The 18,798-nt window shown below is 35.1% G+C and overlaps 1 protein-coding gene across 19 annotated transcripts in view; it reads left to right on the forward strand.

Annotated features, from left to right (window-relative positions):
• The window catches only part of RALGAPA1 (Ral GTPase activating protein catalytic subunit alpha 1), a 233,500-nt gene that overhangs the window by 133,099 nt on the left and 81,603 nt on the right, over positions 1-18,798 (forward strand). For all 19 annotated transcript variants that reach the window (XM_019644706.1, XM_019644714.1, XM_019644710.1 and 16 more), the window contains 4 exons: positions 5,790-5,924; positions 6,340-6,523; positions 13,842-14,706; positions 17,535-17,606. In XM_019644706.1, the coding sequence (XP_019500251.1) occupies positions 5,790-5,924; positions 6,340-6,523; positions 13,842-14,706; positions 17,535-17,606 (1,256 nt within the window). The remainder of the gene's footprint in view (positions 1-5,789; positions 5,925-6,339; positions 6,524-13,841; positions 14,707-17,534; positions 17,607-18,798) is intronic.

Below are 18,798 nucleotides of genomic sequence, written 5' to 3' on the forward strand. Positions count from 1 at the left end.
TTGTCTTCATATCTTTTTACGTTTTCTGACAGGTTTTTGCATTTCTTCCCTCAAATTTTTACATATTAAGAATATTAGGTCCTGTGATGTATGTTATAAATATTTTCTCCCTTTTTTAAATTTGTATTTTGATTGTGTTTATGTTAGGTCTTTTGTTGTTGTTTCTTGTATGGGATCATGGGAAAGAATTTATTTATTTATTTATTTATTTTTAGCTGAGCCATCCTGCCACCTCTTGGCAGCTCAGCAGCAGATCAGCTTGGGCCAGGAATCGAACTGCTGTTGCTCAGAACTCTCACTCTTGAGCAAGCTCTTAACCAATTGAGCCAAGAATTTATTTTTTATGTAGTCAATTTATCAGTCTTTTCTCTCACTATCTCTGGATTTTGAGTCATAGGTAGAAAACCTTTCACTGTACCCTGGATAAAGAGGATTTCACACATGTTTTCTTCTAATAGTTGTATGGTTTCAATTTTTGCATCTTTATCCCTCATTCATTTGGAGTTTATTTTTTATGTTTTGAGATAGGGATCCAATTTTTGTTGTTTTTCCAAATGGATCACAAGATCTCTTAGTTCCCTTTAACAAAAAGTTCATCTTTGCCCTTTAGTGAATAATCAAGTCCCATAACTGCTTGGCTCTGTTTCTTGAGTTTCTATACTAACAGCTTTCAGACTCTTGGTGACAAGATCCCTTTAGTATTGTTAAACATTATTGAAGATCTCCACTAACTTTTATTCATGTGAATTATATTTTTTCCATTTGATCTGTCTGTACTGAAAGTGGTGTATTAAAGTTTTTCATTGTTTATATTTCTGTATTTTTTTGCATCTATTGCAGCTTTTGTTTTATAAAGGTAGTCATTGTATTATTTGATACATAGCTATTCATAAATGTTTTACCTTCATTTTGGATTAATGCTTTTAGGGTTGAATTCTAATTTGCCTTTTTGTTTAACTCTATCTCTTGAGCACAACATATACTGGGGTTCTTGCTATGTGAGCCAGTTTGAAAATCTTTTTCTTTTATTAGGCAAGTTAAACGCATTCTAATAAGACACATATTTTTGGACTTGGCTCTTTCATTTTATGATTGTATACATTACTTTATATTTTCTGTATTTCTTTCGCTACTCGATGTCTTTGCTTTCTTTGTTCTTCTTTTGTTTAAGTTACTTTTGGTAATCAGAAAATTTTATACTTTGCTCTTGTGGTATCTTTATATGTATATACCTATTTCAATGCTTTTATTCCCTTTCTTATTTAACCTCTTACTTTCTGGTTTGTGGTTATTTAATGGTATCCTTTATCTCCTGTGTATTGCCTGTATGTTAATAAATGAGCTTATTTTACTGTTCTCTTTCTCTCCACCTCCATTTTTACTTTATTACATAACATATAGCATATGTCATATAACAAATGATTCTTCCACACTCATCTCTACCTTCTTTTTTTAATCTTAGATCTATAACTAAATATATCAGGTACTCACCATTAGTCTTTTTGCTGAAGTTCCTGAGTCAACTTCTTGGTTAGATGAAGTTCATCCTTATTCTTTAAAATGGACTCATGAATACAGAATTCCCCAGGCTCTTGCATATTTAAAACTTTTTCTTTAAACAGCTTGACTAGATATGGAGTCCTTGGTTCACACTTAACTCTCCTTGAGGCTTTTGTTTGTTTGTTTTAATGTTGCCTTGCTTCAAGTATTGTTTTTGAGACATCTGATGCCAGTCTTGGTAAATTATTTTATCTTTTTTCCTGGAGGCCTTAAGGATATTTTTTCTTTGTTTTTGAAGTCTTACTTTTGAAGTTTTAGTAGGATATGTGTTAGAGTTGATTATTATAAGTCAGTTTGTCTTGGCATCTGGTGGTCTTTTCTATATGTAGATTTCCGGGACTCCATTATATGTAAATTGGATATTCTTTTTCTTCCATTTCAATCACTTCTTCTCTGACACTTTTTACCTTTTTCTGTATCTCATTTTTATTCTCTTAATTGTATTCCCACTGTTCTTCAGTGCCCCTTATTAAATTTTGGTTTTGATTTTTCAAATTTATTCTTCCTTAGGCATTTTATAATTCAGGCTTCCTTTCTAATACAATTTTTTTTCTTACAGTTTTTTTCTGACTTGAATCAGCCTTTCCTTTCTTGAATTATTTCATTTTAGTGTTTTAGTTTTTTATTTAAGATGGGGTTTTGTTTGTCCCCCATATCTAAATGCTTGTTTGAAAATATTTAGATTAGAATGTGTTACAGTTTTCTTCTGCTTCATAATTGGGTTATTGGGCGGAAGTGTTAATCAGCTGAATTGATTAATTCTCTTTTTATGTTTTCTTTTTATAGTAATAGTGTATAGATGAAGAGGTTAGTGGCTTGAAGTAGTTTATAAGATTCCTACTTCAAGGCAGCCGGTTAGCTCTGTTAGATCGCGGTGCTCATAACACCAAGGTTGCCAGTTCGATTCCCACATGAGCCAGTGAGCTGTGCCCCCCACAACTAGATTGAAAACAATGACTTGACTTGGAGTTGATGGGTCCTAGAAAAAACACAGTGTTCCCCAATGAAGTCTAAAAAAATATTTAAAAAAAAAGATTCCTACTTCAAGAGCTTCCTTTTCTGGAAGTTTAACAAAGTATAGTGTCTTTATTGGACGATGCCTTTTAAGGAAGAGAGGAAATTCTAGGTCCATCATTTTTGAAATTATTTAAGACTTGCAGGATCCTAAATTTCTCTTTTGCTTTTTCTTTTTACTACATGTTTTCCACAGGATTTCTCTCCAGTCCCTCTTAATATTCTTCTCCTACAAAGCATTATCTTTCCCGTGTGTACTTTTAAGTTCTTTCTTTCTACTCAGTATTCTGTCTGACAGTACACTTCAATAGTTTCACACTGTGTGTCTGTTACATGCTGTTGAGTCGCTCCAACCCCTGGAAACCCTATGAATGAGTGATGTACACAATGTCCTGTCCTCAGCAGCCCTGCTCAGCTCCTGGAGATTCATGCCTATGGCTTCTTTTATGGAATCAGTCTATCTCATGTTTGGCCTTCCTCTTTTCCTGGTGCCTTCTATTTTTCCCAGAGTTATTGTCTTTTCCAAAGAATCCTGCCTTCTCATGATGTGACCGAAGTAGGACAGCTTCAATTTCATCATTTTTGGGTCCAGGGATGTGTCAGGCTTAATTTGTTCTAGGACCTACTTGTTTGTCTTTCTGGCAGTCCAGGGTATCTATAAGCTCTTCTCCAACACCATATTTCAAATGAATCAATTTTTTTTAATCAGACTTCTGCACTATCCAACTTTTGTGTCTGTACATAGTAATTGGGAATACGAGGGTGTAAATGATCTTAACCTTGTTCTCCAATGACACATTTTTGCTCTTGGTGATCTTTCCTAATTCTTCCATTGCTGCTCTTCCAAGTCTCAGCCTTCTCTTGATTTCTTAGCTGCCATTCCTATTTGAATGATGACTGAACCAAGGTATGCAAAATATTGAACAATTTTAATGTTTTCGTTATCTGGGTTAAATAAGTGTATTTCTTGTGTGTCATGATTGTTGTCTTCTTAATGTTAAAATGCTGTCCTGCTTTATTTAGCATTCTTCTTTTACTTTCATCAGAAGTTGTTTCAAATCATTGTTACTTTCTGCCAGTAAGATGGTATCATCTACATATTTTAAGTTATTGATATTTCTTTCACCAGTTTTCACTTCTCCTTCTGAGCCTAGCCTAGTTTTTTTGTGTGTTCTGCATACAGATTAAACAGACAGGGAGATAAAAGCACCCTTGTTGGACACCTTTGTCTATAGGAAACCATCCTCTCTCTCCACATTCTGTCCTGACAGTGGCTTCCTGTCCACGATACAGGTTACACATCAGGATGATCAAGTGCCGAGGCAGCCCAGTTCTTTCAGAGCAACTCATAGCTTTTCATGATCCACACAGTCAGACTTCAGTTTGTAAAGCGTAGACTAACCTTACTGCATTCCTTAGCGTTTCCTTCCTTGAAGACTGGGAGGTACTTCGAATGTTCCCAGTCTGTAAGCCACTATGGTTGACATATTCTTGTTAGGACTTTGACAGACTCAGCCTCTGCACTTGAAATAATTCTACCAGAATCCCGTTTATCACTGATGATTTATTTCTTCCCAGTACTTTCAGGGTAACTTACACTTCACTTTCTAGAATTACAGGTTCTTTCTCATAGGAGTCTTCCTCAAAGGTATCTGCTATCCTTTTGCCTCTTCTAGATAGCTTTTCAGTGTACCGTTCTTTTTATTTTCTCCTGGTCAGATAATGTGCTTCCTTATTAGTCATTCAGCATTTCTAGTCTAATTTGAATTTGCCTTTTATTTCTTGAATCTTTTGGTAGAACTCTCTTATTTTTACTTTTTTGCTGTTCTCTTCTATCTCCTTAAATTGACTGTTGTAATAGTTCTTTTTATGTCTACGTGATAGTTGTTGAAAAACGGCATTCAGTATTCTAACCCCGTTTTTGTCACCTTTTTCTTTTGCCTCACACCTGCCAAACAATTTTTAGGGCTGCTTCTCTCAGCCACCTCTATTTTTCTTTCCTTTTTACTTCCGGCATTATCTTTCCTCATTCTTCCCTAATGATAATTCTACTTTCGGTCTATAGTTCTTCTGGTTCTCGGTAAATAAAGTTTAACAGTACAAATTCGTTTTTCACGTGGACTTTAAATCCATCAGGAATGTTTGTTAATGTTACATTTTGGCACTACAATTCTTTTAGTGCTTTTCCTCAGCTTTACTATAATGTTTGATGTTAACAACTCGTGGTCAGTACAATAGTTCACACATTTAGGGTGGAGTTTTTCTTTCTGTGTGGTTTTTAGGTTTGTACCTAGTTCCATTCTCTTACAATTTTTCCCAAACTGATCTTCATGAAAGCTTGCAGTGGGAGAATGGGGGGAAGTTTGCTGTGATTTGCTGTATGTTTTCTACTTACATATAATTTGAAGTTTGGATGTTTTGTTTTCTGGTTAAACTGAAGGTGGTGGGTTTCATGATGTTTTATGGTTTCTTTTTGTTCTTTCTTTTTTCTTTTTTCTTTTTTCTTTTTTTTTTTTTGAGGATATGTTGGGAGATTTAAACCAGCATTACTCCTTGAGTTGGAGAGTTGGTCTTTCACTTCTAAGAGTAGCACCTCTTACTGCTGCTTAACTGATACTTGTATGGTATTAATTGTGATTCTTTGTTCAGTAAAATGGACCACATAGGTTCTGCTGTTTTACTCCACGTTTTGGATAAAAGTGTTTGCTGTAACATCCATTAGTTTAAAAGTGACCAGTGGAAAGATTCATTTTGAAAAATTAGTAACAGTTTTGGAAAATGGTTAAAGGTAGTCCTTCTGGCAGGATACTCGTTGTTAAATTAGAAAATGAATGTGGAAGTGATTGTAATATGTATGGACTAAAACCTTTCATTTGTGTTCCATTCCTTGGGCAGTTAAATAAGTATAGCTAGTTGATGTCTGCTATCTTTTAAGCTCAACATTTATTTTTAATTAAAAAGAATTTTTAACATTCCTGTTCTTATTATGCTTAAGGTTTCATTGTGCTTGCCCTGAAATATAAGGGAGAAACCCACAATAATGTTCATACACAACATCTTAAAATCAGTTAGTTCTAGGTAAATATTAATGTTGGAACTTATGGTTGATAGTTCCTGAAATAAATTTGGAAAACAAAAAATAAGTGATTTTCTGTTAAGTGTTAAGCTCTTATTTTTTGAGTTGACAATAATGATGATTGGTGGTGTTGTTCCAGTTGGTGGTATCCTTACTTCTGTGCCTTCTGGACTGGATCATGGCCTTACCCCTAAAGACTCTGCTCCAACCCGTCCATGCTACTGGAGCAGAAAACGATAAAATAGAAAAATCTGTCCTCAACTGCATTTATAAGGTACACTTCTTTGCGTTATTATTTATTTGGTAACCGAGGGTTTTTCAAACCTAAAGAAATAATATTTCTTAGTATCAATTTTCACTGTTGTAGAGCTAGGTATTTCCTAAGGACATAGATTTCTTTTACAGTATCTAAAGATAATTAAAAAGTAGTTCCTAGAAGACACTGTGGTTTCATTGCAAAATTTTGAAAGCAGCCAAATCTTTGTTGCATATAAGGTTCATTAGTTAAATTTTACTCATTCTTCTGCTTAAGAAGATTAAATTTTGCTTTGCTTAAGGAGCTAAGTTATAAAATATTCAAAATTTTGTCAAGCCCTCATATCACCAGTGGACTTTTTTCCCTCCTTTTACTTTTATTTATTTATTTTCACTGAAAAGGAAAACTTAAATGTTTTTCCCTGTATTTTCAGGTATTACATGGATGTGTTTATGGAGCTCAGTGTTTTAGCAATCCCAGGTATTTTCCAATAAGCCTCTCGGACTTGGCTTCTGTTGATTATGATCCTTTTATGCATTTGGAAAGTCTGAAAGAGCCTGAACCTCTACACTCTCCTGATTCAGAGCGATCTTCTAAACTCCAGCCGGTAACAGAAGGTAAGGTGAATTGTCTTCAGAACAATATTGTTTGGGTTCTCTCAATGCATAATTTGAGGCCATGGGTGGAAATAATGGAGGAGGATATATCTTAACTTTGTAGTTTACCTCACCATGTATAATACAGCAAAGTTCATTTTTAGTTTAAAAAATAGCTTCAAATACACAATTATTAAGATTATATGTGATGACATTCCTTTGATGTTTCTAGCTAAGTTATTCTGATAAGTTATTTTTGATGTTTTGCTTTGTATATCAGAGGATTTATATAATTGAATAAGAGATTTTGCTTTGGAGTCTGGCAGACGTGGTATTGAATTTTCACTCTCATTTAATAGCTAAGTGACGATGCCTGTATACTTATTTGTAAAATGGGGATAATATTTGTTTCCTCATAGGGTTGTTTTGAGTGCTAAATAAGATAGTATGTGTAAAACCCTTTGCACAGTTCTTGGTACATAGTGAACTCAGTAACATTTTCTTAAGCTACATTGCTTCTACATTCAGAGAGTTTGCTATCTACTATAAAGGAAAGATGTAAATAACCTTATGAGTAAAAAATAAAAGTATATTCAAGATACAGGGGTAGTCCAGAGGAACCCAGCAATTATTGAAGGGTTTTAAGGAGGTGATATACATGATAAAATTAGTATTAAGAGAACTTGGACAGTAGTATTTTACTGGAGTCAGCAAATCGTGGCCCATGCCTGCCACCTGTTTCTATAAATAAAGTATTATTGGAACACCTCCATGCTATGCACTTATATATCATTATGGCTGCTCTTGTGCAAAAACAGTAGTGTTGAGTAGTTGCAACAGAGATTTTTTGGCCCATAAAGCTGAAAATATTTACTGTCTTGCCCCTTACAAAGAAGTTTGCTGATCTCTGGTATGTTAGGTTGATTTTAGGGAGGTTAACCCAGGATCAGAAAGACTAATCATGAGGCTTTTGCAATCGGCCAAGCAAGAGTTGCTAAAGGCTTAAATTAGTTAAATTATCCCCAAACTAGACCAAGAATATGAGAAAGATCAGAGGGTGGGAGGGAAATTGAGGAGGGCAGTGTTGGAAACAGTTTAGTTTGGGGTGCCTGTTTGATAGTTGCATGAAGATACCTAGCAGACAGTTTGCTGTATATGCAGATCTAGATCTTAGCAGAGAAAGAGAGAGAGAGAGAGAGAGAGAGAGAGAGAGAGAGAGAGAGAGAGAGAGAGATATCTGAGAAGAAAAAGTTGGAAAGGAAAAACAGGAGACAATAATTTTTCAGGAATGAAAAGAGGATAAAGATTTTTAAAAGACTGGCCAACAGTATTAAATGATAGAGAGGTCAAGTACAAAAACACTGACAAATGTCTGTTTAGTTTTGCAAAGAAGTACGAGGCAGAAGCAGATGGCTGTTAAGCAGGAGTTAAAAAAGTAGAGCCATCTATCGGAAATACTCTTTAGAGAAGCTTGACTGTTTAAAAACAAAAGTGGTAAAACAGTAGGTAAGCTAAAGGATGGATGATTCAGGGTTAAGGGGTTTTTAAGGATGAAGAGAGTTGGAATTAATTATAAGCCAAGAAGACTGAAAAGGAAGGTGGGAAGGGGATCATCATTAATAGAGTGAAGTTCCTAAAGGGTGAGCTGGAAATTATAGGTGCTAGTATTAGCCCTTCTAAGACCAGAACAAAGAAGATAGAAATAAATTAAGAGAATTGACAAGTTATTGAGGGCCCAATAGAAAATGGAAACTACAAAGTTTTGTTTGCACCGATCAATAATAAGGTGAATGTGGCAGAAATACAAGGGACAATTGCTTTCAGAATATTGGTATATGATTTAACCATGGAATCTAAGCTTGGTAAGGATTGACTTCATGCTAGGAAATGGCTAATAAGTTGGAATAAAAATGGAGTGATCCTATGAATCAGAGAGTAGATGTGGTTGGCAATAAGAAGTTAGAACAGTGATTCTCAGCCTTGGCTCACATTGGAATACTGATGCTCTGGTTCTGTCACAGAGATTTTGATACACTGATCTGGATTTTTAAAAGCTTTGCAGGTGATTAATATGCAGCCAAGGTTGAGAACCCTAAAAGCAGCAATATGTTAGGACATTGGTTGTTAAAATTAGTTCTTAAGCAGTGGAACCTCTTCAAATAAATTTTACAAGGAAGCCAAGTTTGTAAAACTTTTTGAAGTAGAGCTACACCAGGGTGGAAGCCGAGCTCCTGCTGACTTCTGTGCATCTCCAAGAGCCCTCTCCAAGGGCTCTACAAAATAAAATTGGGAAATCACTAGACTAGGAGATTGTGGTCAAAGCTGTTAAGCTGTAAACTGTTAAACTGTAAGCTGTTAAGAAAGAGTGAGTTTTATAGGCAGAATAGTTGTAAATAGATTAAAATGTCTAGGATGTGGCCATGATAATGGATTGATGACATCAAATGCAAGTGAAGATATGAAATTACACATCAAGGAAATAGGGCTAGGGTTTGGGGTTGACCACAAGTTGCTAATAATTTGTCTAGAACACAAGTAAATATACAAGTGAAATAGGAATGTAAGATTTAAATTATAGTTCAGATATAATAGAGATATACTAGGCAGTACATTATAGCAAAATAATTTAGACAATTATTGATATAGGTGACTTATAATTATTAGATTTAGCATAGTAAAATACAGTGCTTATTTTACTTAAAACAGTTATATAAAAAGATTAGTTGCTTTTTGCATTTTTAAAGGTGTAAAATGATAAAATTTGATTCAGGGCAATATAGCATACGTCTTAAACAGTGAAATAAATGATTTACTTATATAAAGGGAAGTTTTAAGGTGTTTCATACCAAATTAACTATACCATTAACAAACAATTGCTTTAAAAGACACAAGGGTGAGGATTTTAAATAGATGAGCTTTATATTGATACCAAATACTCCATGGAGTACTATTCTCTAAATATATTCAGTTATTCCCTTTGGACTTTCTTCAAGGTATTAAGAAACAAATAAATGCAGACCTTTCATAAACAGCTGTGAATTAACAGCAGGTGATTCTGTGGTCTGTAGTTACTACGTGTTGCCCTTTTTTTTTTTAAATGTGGCGAAAATGACTAATCATTGTGCCCTTGTCTAAGGCATGCTTCATCATCTTCAAGTACTTTTTTGGCCAAAGATTTCTAAACATAGAGTGTCCCTAATAAGCTCAATATTGGATTGAACAGGTCTGATTTGAGAACTATTGGCAGGAGTAGCTGTAATTATTAAATTTACTAAAGAATAAGGCCAGGTAGTGAAGTTGGCTCTTTGTCAAATGGCAGTAGTCTTATTAGCAAAAAGTCATCATTTGCAGGGTCGGAGTGAAAGGAGGCTCCAAAGAATTCATTCTGTCCTAATTATAGTTTTACCTATACAGATTATGCAAAGCTAATATTTAAAGCATTTGCCAAAATTAACTTCCTCTGCATGTTCTATTACAGTGCAGTGAATTGCAGCAGCTTTTTATGTCTTGTGGCTTTGTATGCCATAATAATCTGTAATTATGGGTTTGCTGCAAATGCTGTAGGGTTTGTTTAATCCGACAATCTGAAAAGACAACCCTGAATAGACTTTTTAAAATGAATGCTAGGTTACACAAAGCCTTAGAAGCATCGATATCTTCATTTTGCATATTGTCACAAGGCTGGCTATTTTAGAATTTCATTTTGAATTTCTAAATTAGAGCATTTCATATGTTTTCTTTATATCTAGGTAGATATGTAGAAGATACTTACATTCTATAGCTTATAACTCAGAGAAATCTAACTGCTCAATTAACAAGTTGAGAGATTTTTGTCATTTTATATTTATATATATCCTAAATCTAGAGAAACAACTTAGGCAAGAAAATGTTTTTACCTACACCTGAAATCTACATTTTTTTTTTAGGTATTCTCAATGTTAATAATTATGACAGATTTGTGAACAAGCTCATTTATTAATAAATTGCATTCCCACTATCTCTTCCTCTGGGAAGAGCGTGTATAGGATGAGTTGGGACCTGGACTTAGAGGGTTTATGTTTTAGGGAAGGAACTGGCTCATTCTTGCAGTTTATTTATAAGCAAGCTTGATAAAGGAACTCATAAAACCTAGTTTACTTACATTGCTCTCAAAATTGAATATTTATATTGTTTCTGTTATATCTAGCTTTGTGTATGAGTTTTCAATTTATCTTTACAAAAAGTCTGTGTTATTCTTAGAGAAAAATGGGGCTTAAGGAGTTTTATGTAATTTGTCCATGATCACAGAGCAAGCCAGAGACAAAGTCAGGAATTCTTCCCTTTTCTGTGATCTATTTCTATTAAATTACACTCTTTTGCTTCTTCAGAAGTGTTCCACAAAAAAGGTGGACTGCATAGAATGAGTCACCTGTTTAAGCTTATCACTCACTCAAAAGGAAGAAAATAAAGAGCAGAAAATTTCTTTCCTACCTCAAAAATTAAAAAATGTTATAATTTTTATTGTCATTTAAGACAAGATTTAGTCTTATTTAAATGAGGTTTTTCAATTTATCTTGACCATTTAGTAATTTAAAAAGTAACACTTTTTTTTTAAGTTACTGTACACAGAAAAAAATAAATTTTTTTTTAAAGATTTTTTTTTTTTAATTGGGGAATTGAGGGGATGGGAACAGTGCTGGGGAATTGGGGGAAGGGGAACAGACAAGTTGCTGTCGTTTTGTTCTTCAGTCTAGTTGTGGAGGACGTTGCTTCACTGGCCCAAGTTGGCACCATCATTGCACTCTTCCCGGGCGAGGCAGATCAGTCGCCGGCTTCTGGACGGGCCGCTCACGCTGGCTGCTGGCTACACACGGTAGCCCATGGCAACCCACTGCCACAGGGGCTGCAGCCTATGCCCTCGCCAGCGACTCCCGGCAGCCCAGCTCCAGGTTGAGCTGTTGTTCAGCATCTTAGCTGTGGAGGGCAGTGTCACTGGCCCTCATATGTGGGATCCGAACCGGGGCCCTCTGGCGTCCCAAGCCAGTTCTTAACCATCGTGCCACTCGGCCGGCCCGAAAAAAATAAATTTTGATTTCATTGTTTGCATATGTCATAATGACTTGCCAAAAGAAAAAGGCAGTTGAACAAAAGAGAAAAAAATTACGGAAATCAGAGTTGTGGTAAAGAAGGAAATAACACTGAGCTGGAAAGCAAAAGACCAGTACTGATGTAAAATGTTCTATGACAAGCAAATCCCTTAACTTCTGTGAACCCATTTGTCCTCATGTACAAAGTGAGAAGTACTGGCTAGGTCACCTGTAAGGCTTCTTATACTGTTAACATTATCATATTCCAAGTTATAATTAGAGAGGGGAATGCAGATACTAGATTCAAGCCACCCCTCTGCTTCTCATCATCTAGTAACATATCTTTTTACTTTGCTTACTGTCTTGAAAATGTAGACCTGAATTAAGGTTAATCATTTAGTGTTGTTATCTAGTGTTGAATAACTGATTTTCAGAACTAGCCATAAATACAATGACTAGAACAGCTCAGTGTACTTGAGTTTTTAAATAAACTGAAAATGTTCATATGTACATGTATGTAGACATAAAAGTTGATTGATAATGGAAGAAGATTAAAATTTTGATACTCAGTAACATTTCAAAATCAACCAAAGCCCAGAGGAGCTTTTAGAGAGTGGGAATAATGGAGAAGATGTTATTGGTACTAATGGCATAGCAGCCGGTTTGTTGCTCATTTTCTGCCTGTTACCCAGTGGTGTTGGTTCTGAATCTTGATGGCTATAGCCTTGAAAATGTAACGCTTGTTCTTCTCTCTTGCCTGTTTTTATTTTAAGTAATCGTACCAGCAATGCACAAGCTAGTCTCCCTAGAAACTTAATTTGGGTTTATTGAGGTGTAATATACATAGAATAAAACTTATCCCTTTTTGATGTGGGAATTTTACTATATATTGATTGTGTTGGTGGTTACACAGTTCTATACAGTTAGCAGAATTCATCACAAAGTACACTTAAAATTTAGGAATTTATCAAATACAGATAATACTTTGATCATCAGGACATTCTCAAATCTATATTTATTCTGGCAGCTAAGCCATAATATTTCCAAATGATTAATTTTCAGAATATAAGCAATACTCAGGCAAGATCACTCTGTAACTCTGATAGAACAATATAGAGACAATCATTCTGTAATTATGTCTATAACTAAGACAAGAACACTGTAAACACACACAACTAAATGTTCTCTTCCTACATGAATGCTTAGTGCTTCTTCACCAATGACAACTCTCGTCCCATCTCCTAGATGAAAAGTAGTATCAGGTAAACATCACCAAATTGTCCCCACTTCTTGAACTGATTTCCACATCAGCCCTCCTTAGAATCACACTGGCAGTCTTGGGCTAGTGGGCTTTGACAGTTATCATCTATCTGCACTTCTTTCCTCCCTGTACTCCCATCTTTCTGTGTTCTGTCTTTTTTCTCCCCTCCCTTCTCCTTTTCCTTCTTCTTCAGGTCCTGCCATTAGGCACCTTGCCTTTTTAGGCCTCCTATTGCTATATTCTTTGAGTTTTCTCCTTTTACTGTTTCCTGTGATTTTTTTAAATTTACTCATATGGATATGCTCCTTATCCATTTGCTTTCCCTAATGTGCTTAAGGAAGGGAAAAAATGCTTCTTAAATACCACTAACTGCTCAAATGAGACCACAATACCCCAGAAGAACACCTGAGAAAAAAATACATAAGCAAGCCCATACAATATTTTTTCCCTTTAAAATAAAGCTTCCTTGGCATATACTGACTACACTGACTCATTGAAATTGATCCCAACTCCTAAAGTTTAGTGAAAGATAACTTTTCTCTGAAACTTTTACATCATCGATAAAAGCCACAATTAAGTGACATTTAAGGCATGCTGCAAACTGTTTCTGAATCTGCTCATGAGATAAAAAAACTTATCAGTTGGATTTCATTGGCTTTCTAATCTGTGCTAAGTGATTTCAAGTGATTTCTAATACTTTTTGATCCTTCTTTGAAAGTACGATATACATTTAAAAGCTTAAGTTCAAATTAAGAATCCATAAGCAAAAATGTCAAAAAGGGCTTCCTTATAAAATTAACAACAGAACTTCACCAAAGGATAGTTTCTTTGTTTGCCGTCATTCCTGTAATACAGTCTAAATTGGAAATACTAATAATTATCAAAATATTTAAATGTGATTTTGATAATGTGATGAAATTCCTACTTGTCGAATGTTTCACTGTTATATGACATCCTAGGAAGCAACAGTATTCCCACTCTTATTTTTTATTTTCATTTTTTTTGTTTCTAGTGAAAACCCAAATGCAACAAGGATTAATCTCTATAGCTGCCCGCACTGTTATTACACATCTGGTAAATCACTTGGGCCATTATCCAATGAGCGGTGGTCCTGCTATGTTAACAAGTCAGGTGTGTGAAAATCATGACAATCATTACAGTGAAAGTACTGAACTTTCTCCTGAACTTTTTGAGAGTCCAAATATCCAGTTCTTCGTGTTGAATAATACAACCTTAGTGTCCTGTATCCAGATTAGATCAGAAGAGAGTATCCCTGGAGGAGGTTTATCTGCTGGCCTTGCATCAGCCAATTCTAATGTCAGAATCATAGTACGTGATCTCTCTGGAAAGTATTCATGGGATTCTGCTATCTTGTATGGACCACCTCCTGTAAGTGGCTTGTCAGAACCTACATCTCTCACACCTCCATTGTCTCACCAAGAAAAGCCAGATGAGCCTCCTACGCCTAATGAGAGCTCAGAAGATACGACAGTAAAAGATGGGATTTCCTTCCAGTTTAAAAGAAGATTTAGAGAAACTGTACCAACTTGGGATACAATAAGAGATGAGGAAGATGTTCTTGACGAGCTTTTGCAGTATTTAGGTGTAACCAGTCCTGAATGCTTACAGAGAACTGGAATCTCACTTAATATTCCTGCTCCGCAACCTGTGTGCATTTCTGAAAAACAGGAAAATGATGTTATTAATGCTATCCTTAAGCAACATACAGAGGAAAAAGAATTTGTTGAGAAACATTTTAATGACTTAAACATGAAAGCTGTGGAGCAAGATGAACCAACACCTCAGAAGCCTCAGTCAGCATTTTATTACTGCAGATTGCTTCTTAGTATATTGGGAATGAATTCCTGGGACAAAAGGTAAGAAAAAAAGAGAAATTTTTTTCTTCTTTCTTTTTACACATTGGTCTTATTCATCTTTTGATCAAGCATTTGTCCTTACTAAATTTTATCTACCAAGTTAGTTCTTTGACTAGTGGGCAGAATTTTCTTTTTAGACTACTGAGTTATATAAGGATTCAAGGAATAAAAAGGTAACCTAACCAATAAATTAATAAATTAACTATTAACATTTTCATAATGACTAGTAGAACTATATGAATTATAAATTATAGCTCATATAATTGAAAAATATCTTATTTTTTCCAGCCTTCATGTAAGCTAATAGGAAAAACTTTTTTCTTATTCACAAATGTGTGAGTTTTCCACAACAAGCAGTTCCAGCACTACCCGGAGTTAGCACAGATAGGTTAAGGGCTCAGACCTACAAGACTGCCCCTCACTCCAGACACCAATTGCAAGTCTGGGCCACCCATACTTCTGACCAACCAGCTATAAATCAGGGGTTCCCACAACCTCCTTCTTAGGTTTGATAATTAGCTGTAATGGCTCACAGAACATTTACTTAAGTTTACCAGTTCATTATAAAGGATAATTAAAGGCTATAGATGAACAGGCAGAGGAAGAGGTACACAGAGTGAAGTCTGGAAGGTTCTCAAGTGCAGGAGCTCCTGTCCCTGTGGTGTTGGAGTGTGCCACCTTCCCAGCACATTGAATGTGTTCACCAACCTGGAAGCTCTCTGAACCCTCCATCATTTAGGGATTTTTATGGAGGCCTCATCACATGGGTATGATTGATATTAACTCAGACTCCAGCCCCTCAGCCCTCCCCAGAGATGGAGCTGAAAGTGCCAACCTTCTAATCATGGTGGTTCTTTCTGGTGATGAGGCCGCATCCTGAAGTTATCCAGGAACCCACCAAGAGTCACCTCATTAGAACAAAAGATGTTCCAATTACCCAGGAAAACCCAACGGATTTAGGATCTCTGTAAGATGCCCCTGTCATTTCCATCACTCAGGAAATTATAAGGGTTTTAGGAGCTCTGTGTCAGGAACCAGAGGAAGAGAGCAAACATGTGGTTTTTTATTATGTAACAGAAGCCTAACAATTTTTAGACCAACAGCAATATGATAATTTCTTGTTTGTATCCAAGAAATTAACTCAAGATTTAGCATCAAATCAAGAAAAGAACCTGGATTTCATTTAAAAAATTTTTGTTTTCTTATGCATGTTGCAAAACCTCATTAAAAACTTGAAATAAACACACAAAGTATTCAAGTAAGTTAGGTAGGAGTTAAATGAAAAGGCGTTAGACTTAAATCAGAAGACCCAGGTTAGAGTCATTTAATCTTTGAGCTTTAGGGTACAATCTACAAATTGAGGAGATAACTCCTACCTCACGTATTAGATACTGTACATAAAATGCTAAAATTGTACACTAGTGTAAAGCATTATTAATATACATTAATTTTAAATTTCTGTGTTACTGAAAGCTGTAAGGAAATAGAAGCAGCATTGTTTAATGTATTGTTTTTGTTCAGTTTGTAGTAGGAAGAGAGCTCAGATATCAATGGATGAATAAGTCTTAAAGTAATTCAAATGCATGTGAAGCATTGAAATGGAGTTCTACTTGTTTGCCTAGTGTTTATAATCTTATTTGATTTAAACTCTTCCATTTATTAGAAGGGAGTATCCTCTGCCTTATAGGAAAGCCACATTATATCAGGAACACAATTTGCTTTATGGTATGTCCAAATACAGGTAATTGCCACTCATATAAACACATTATACTCTCTTTTGCTGTAGAATGGTCTGTGTATTGTCTCTTGAGAAAAATTAAAGGTGAAAGACTACATTTTACCTCAGCAAACATTGACTTCATGATTATAATTTGTACATATACAATAATGCCCCCATATCTGTGGGGAATGCATTCCAAGACCCCCAGTGGGTGTCTGAAACTGCAGTACTACTGAACCTATATAAGCTGTGTTTTTTCCCTGTTCATTCATACCTGTGATAAAGTTTAATATATAAATTAGGCACAGAAAGACATTAACAATAATAATCAAATAGAACAATTATAACAGTATACTCTAATCAAATTCATGTGAATGTGGTTTCTCTGTCATAACCCAGACGGCTACTAAGTGACTAATGGGGGTAGCACATACAGAACGGGGACACTGGACAAAAGCATGATTCATGTCCCAGGCGGGACAGAGTGAGATTTCATCCTGCTACTCAAAAGAGCACGCAAAATTGATGAACTGTTTATTTCTGGAATTTTCCATTTAATATTTTCGGACCATGGTTGACCGTGGATAACTGAAATTGTGGGTAATGGGGAAGACTCTGTATTTTGTATCTATAGAACATACTTGGTAAAATTTATACATTGCCTCATAGTGTAAAAAACACATGTGATGTAAATCAAGGAAGAAAGCAAATTCCATCTGGATTATACATGCTTGGTAATGATTTAGATTTTGAGACTATTTTATTTCTCATGAGGAAAAACTCTCACATTTTTATGAAACTCGTGAGAAGTAATCTACAAGTATTTTTATTCATTTTTTCTGGACATGAGTTTGAGAAGCTCACAGCATCTGCAAAGAAAAATTGAAATGACCAATAGATAAAGATCCACTGGCGAAATTTATGAGGGCTTGGGTAGAAATAATGACATATATTCTTTACATTTTTTTTAAGGTCTGCTCTCCTTTGTGTTAGAAGTATGAAAAGGCAAAAAGTGCTGAGTTGCACGAGTAGAGTGGAAAGTATTTCCAAGACTGTCATGTTATTCACTGCAAAGGTGATAAAAATGTTTATACATTTCTCTGTTTAGGAGGAGCTTCCATCTCTTGAAGAAAAATGAAAAGCTACTTAGAGAACTTAGGAACTTGGATTCAAGACAGTGGTAAGTTGTTGGAAAACCTTCAAATTTATAACGAGCAACTGTCCTATTGCTCTGTTTATGTGTGAATAATACTGTATTGTCGAGTTACAAGTTTCTGAGCAGAAACTATTTCATTTATTTATACCTTAGAAATAATAAACGTTTTAAGAAAAATATAGGACTACATTAAAATGTCTGGTGTCTCTGAATTGTTTATACCTTTTTATGCATTTCAGAATCATCTTTTGAATTGCAGAAATCTGATTGAATCTATAAAATGTCCTTTGGTTTTCCCATACTTAGATGTTCTAAATATACCCTCTTTTATTAGTCTAAGAGGTCCCAAGTGAAATGACTGGTGAATACAAGCTAGTACCTACAAAAAATACTAATGGAACAAAGAAGCCAAATATAGTTCATTATATTGCTATAAATCTAATTTCTCTTTAAGCCTTTGGATATGTACCCATTAACGTGGATTTTGATGAATAAAAACCCTGTTATATCATTATTTTAATGATCTCTAGTTTCCTGATGTATTTGGACAAGATTTCTTGTGAAACCAGTACTAGAAACTACAAAATACTATTTAATTCTCCCATAAGGTCAACCTATGTATATGTGCTACTTTCCTTTCCAGGCTCATAAAAATGAAATGTGTGGATAGGTGCTTTGGGGCAATATTACTAGAGATACATTTAATAAAGCAACACTTTGGGATGTCATCATTATTAAGAATGCCTGTATTTCTGACATCTAAAATTCACAACCTTCTTGTTTGTTTGCTTGTTGATTTGTTTTTTTTTAAGTTATTATTTTAATTATTATTTTTTATTGTGAAATACACATTTTTTAGAATTAGTTTCAGCTGTACAACACAGTGCAATAGTTATACTTTTTACCCCACGAGGTGACAACCCCCTTCCCCCAGTCCTCTGCCCTACTTCCCCCCCCAACATCATACATATCTATTACAATTCCCTTGACTCCACTCCCACACTATATTCCACGTCCCATGATTATATATATATATTTTTTTCACTTATAGTTCACATACAATATTATACAACATCAGCTTCAGGTGTACAGTGCAGTGATCAAGACTCTACCCCATCCATGATGCGGTCTCCCTAGCAAGACATGTGACCATCTGACACCCTACAAAAGATTTACATTATTAATTATATTCCTTGAACTGTCTTTCATATCCCTG

The sequence above is a fragment of the Hipposideros armiger genome, unplaced genomic scaffold (assembly GCF_001890085.2).
Source record: "Hipposideros armiger isolate ML-2016 unplaced genomic scaffold, ASM189008v1 scaffold_90, whole genome shotgun sequence".
Classification (NCBI taxonomy): domain Eukaryota; kingdom Metazoa; phylum Chordata; class Mammalia; order Chiroptera; family Hipposideridae; genus Hipposideros; species Hipposideros armiger.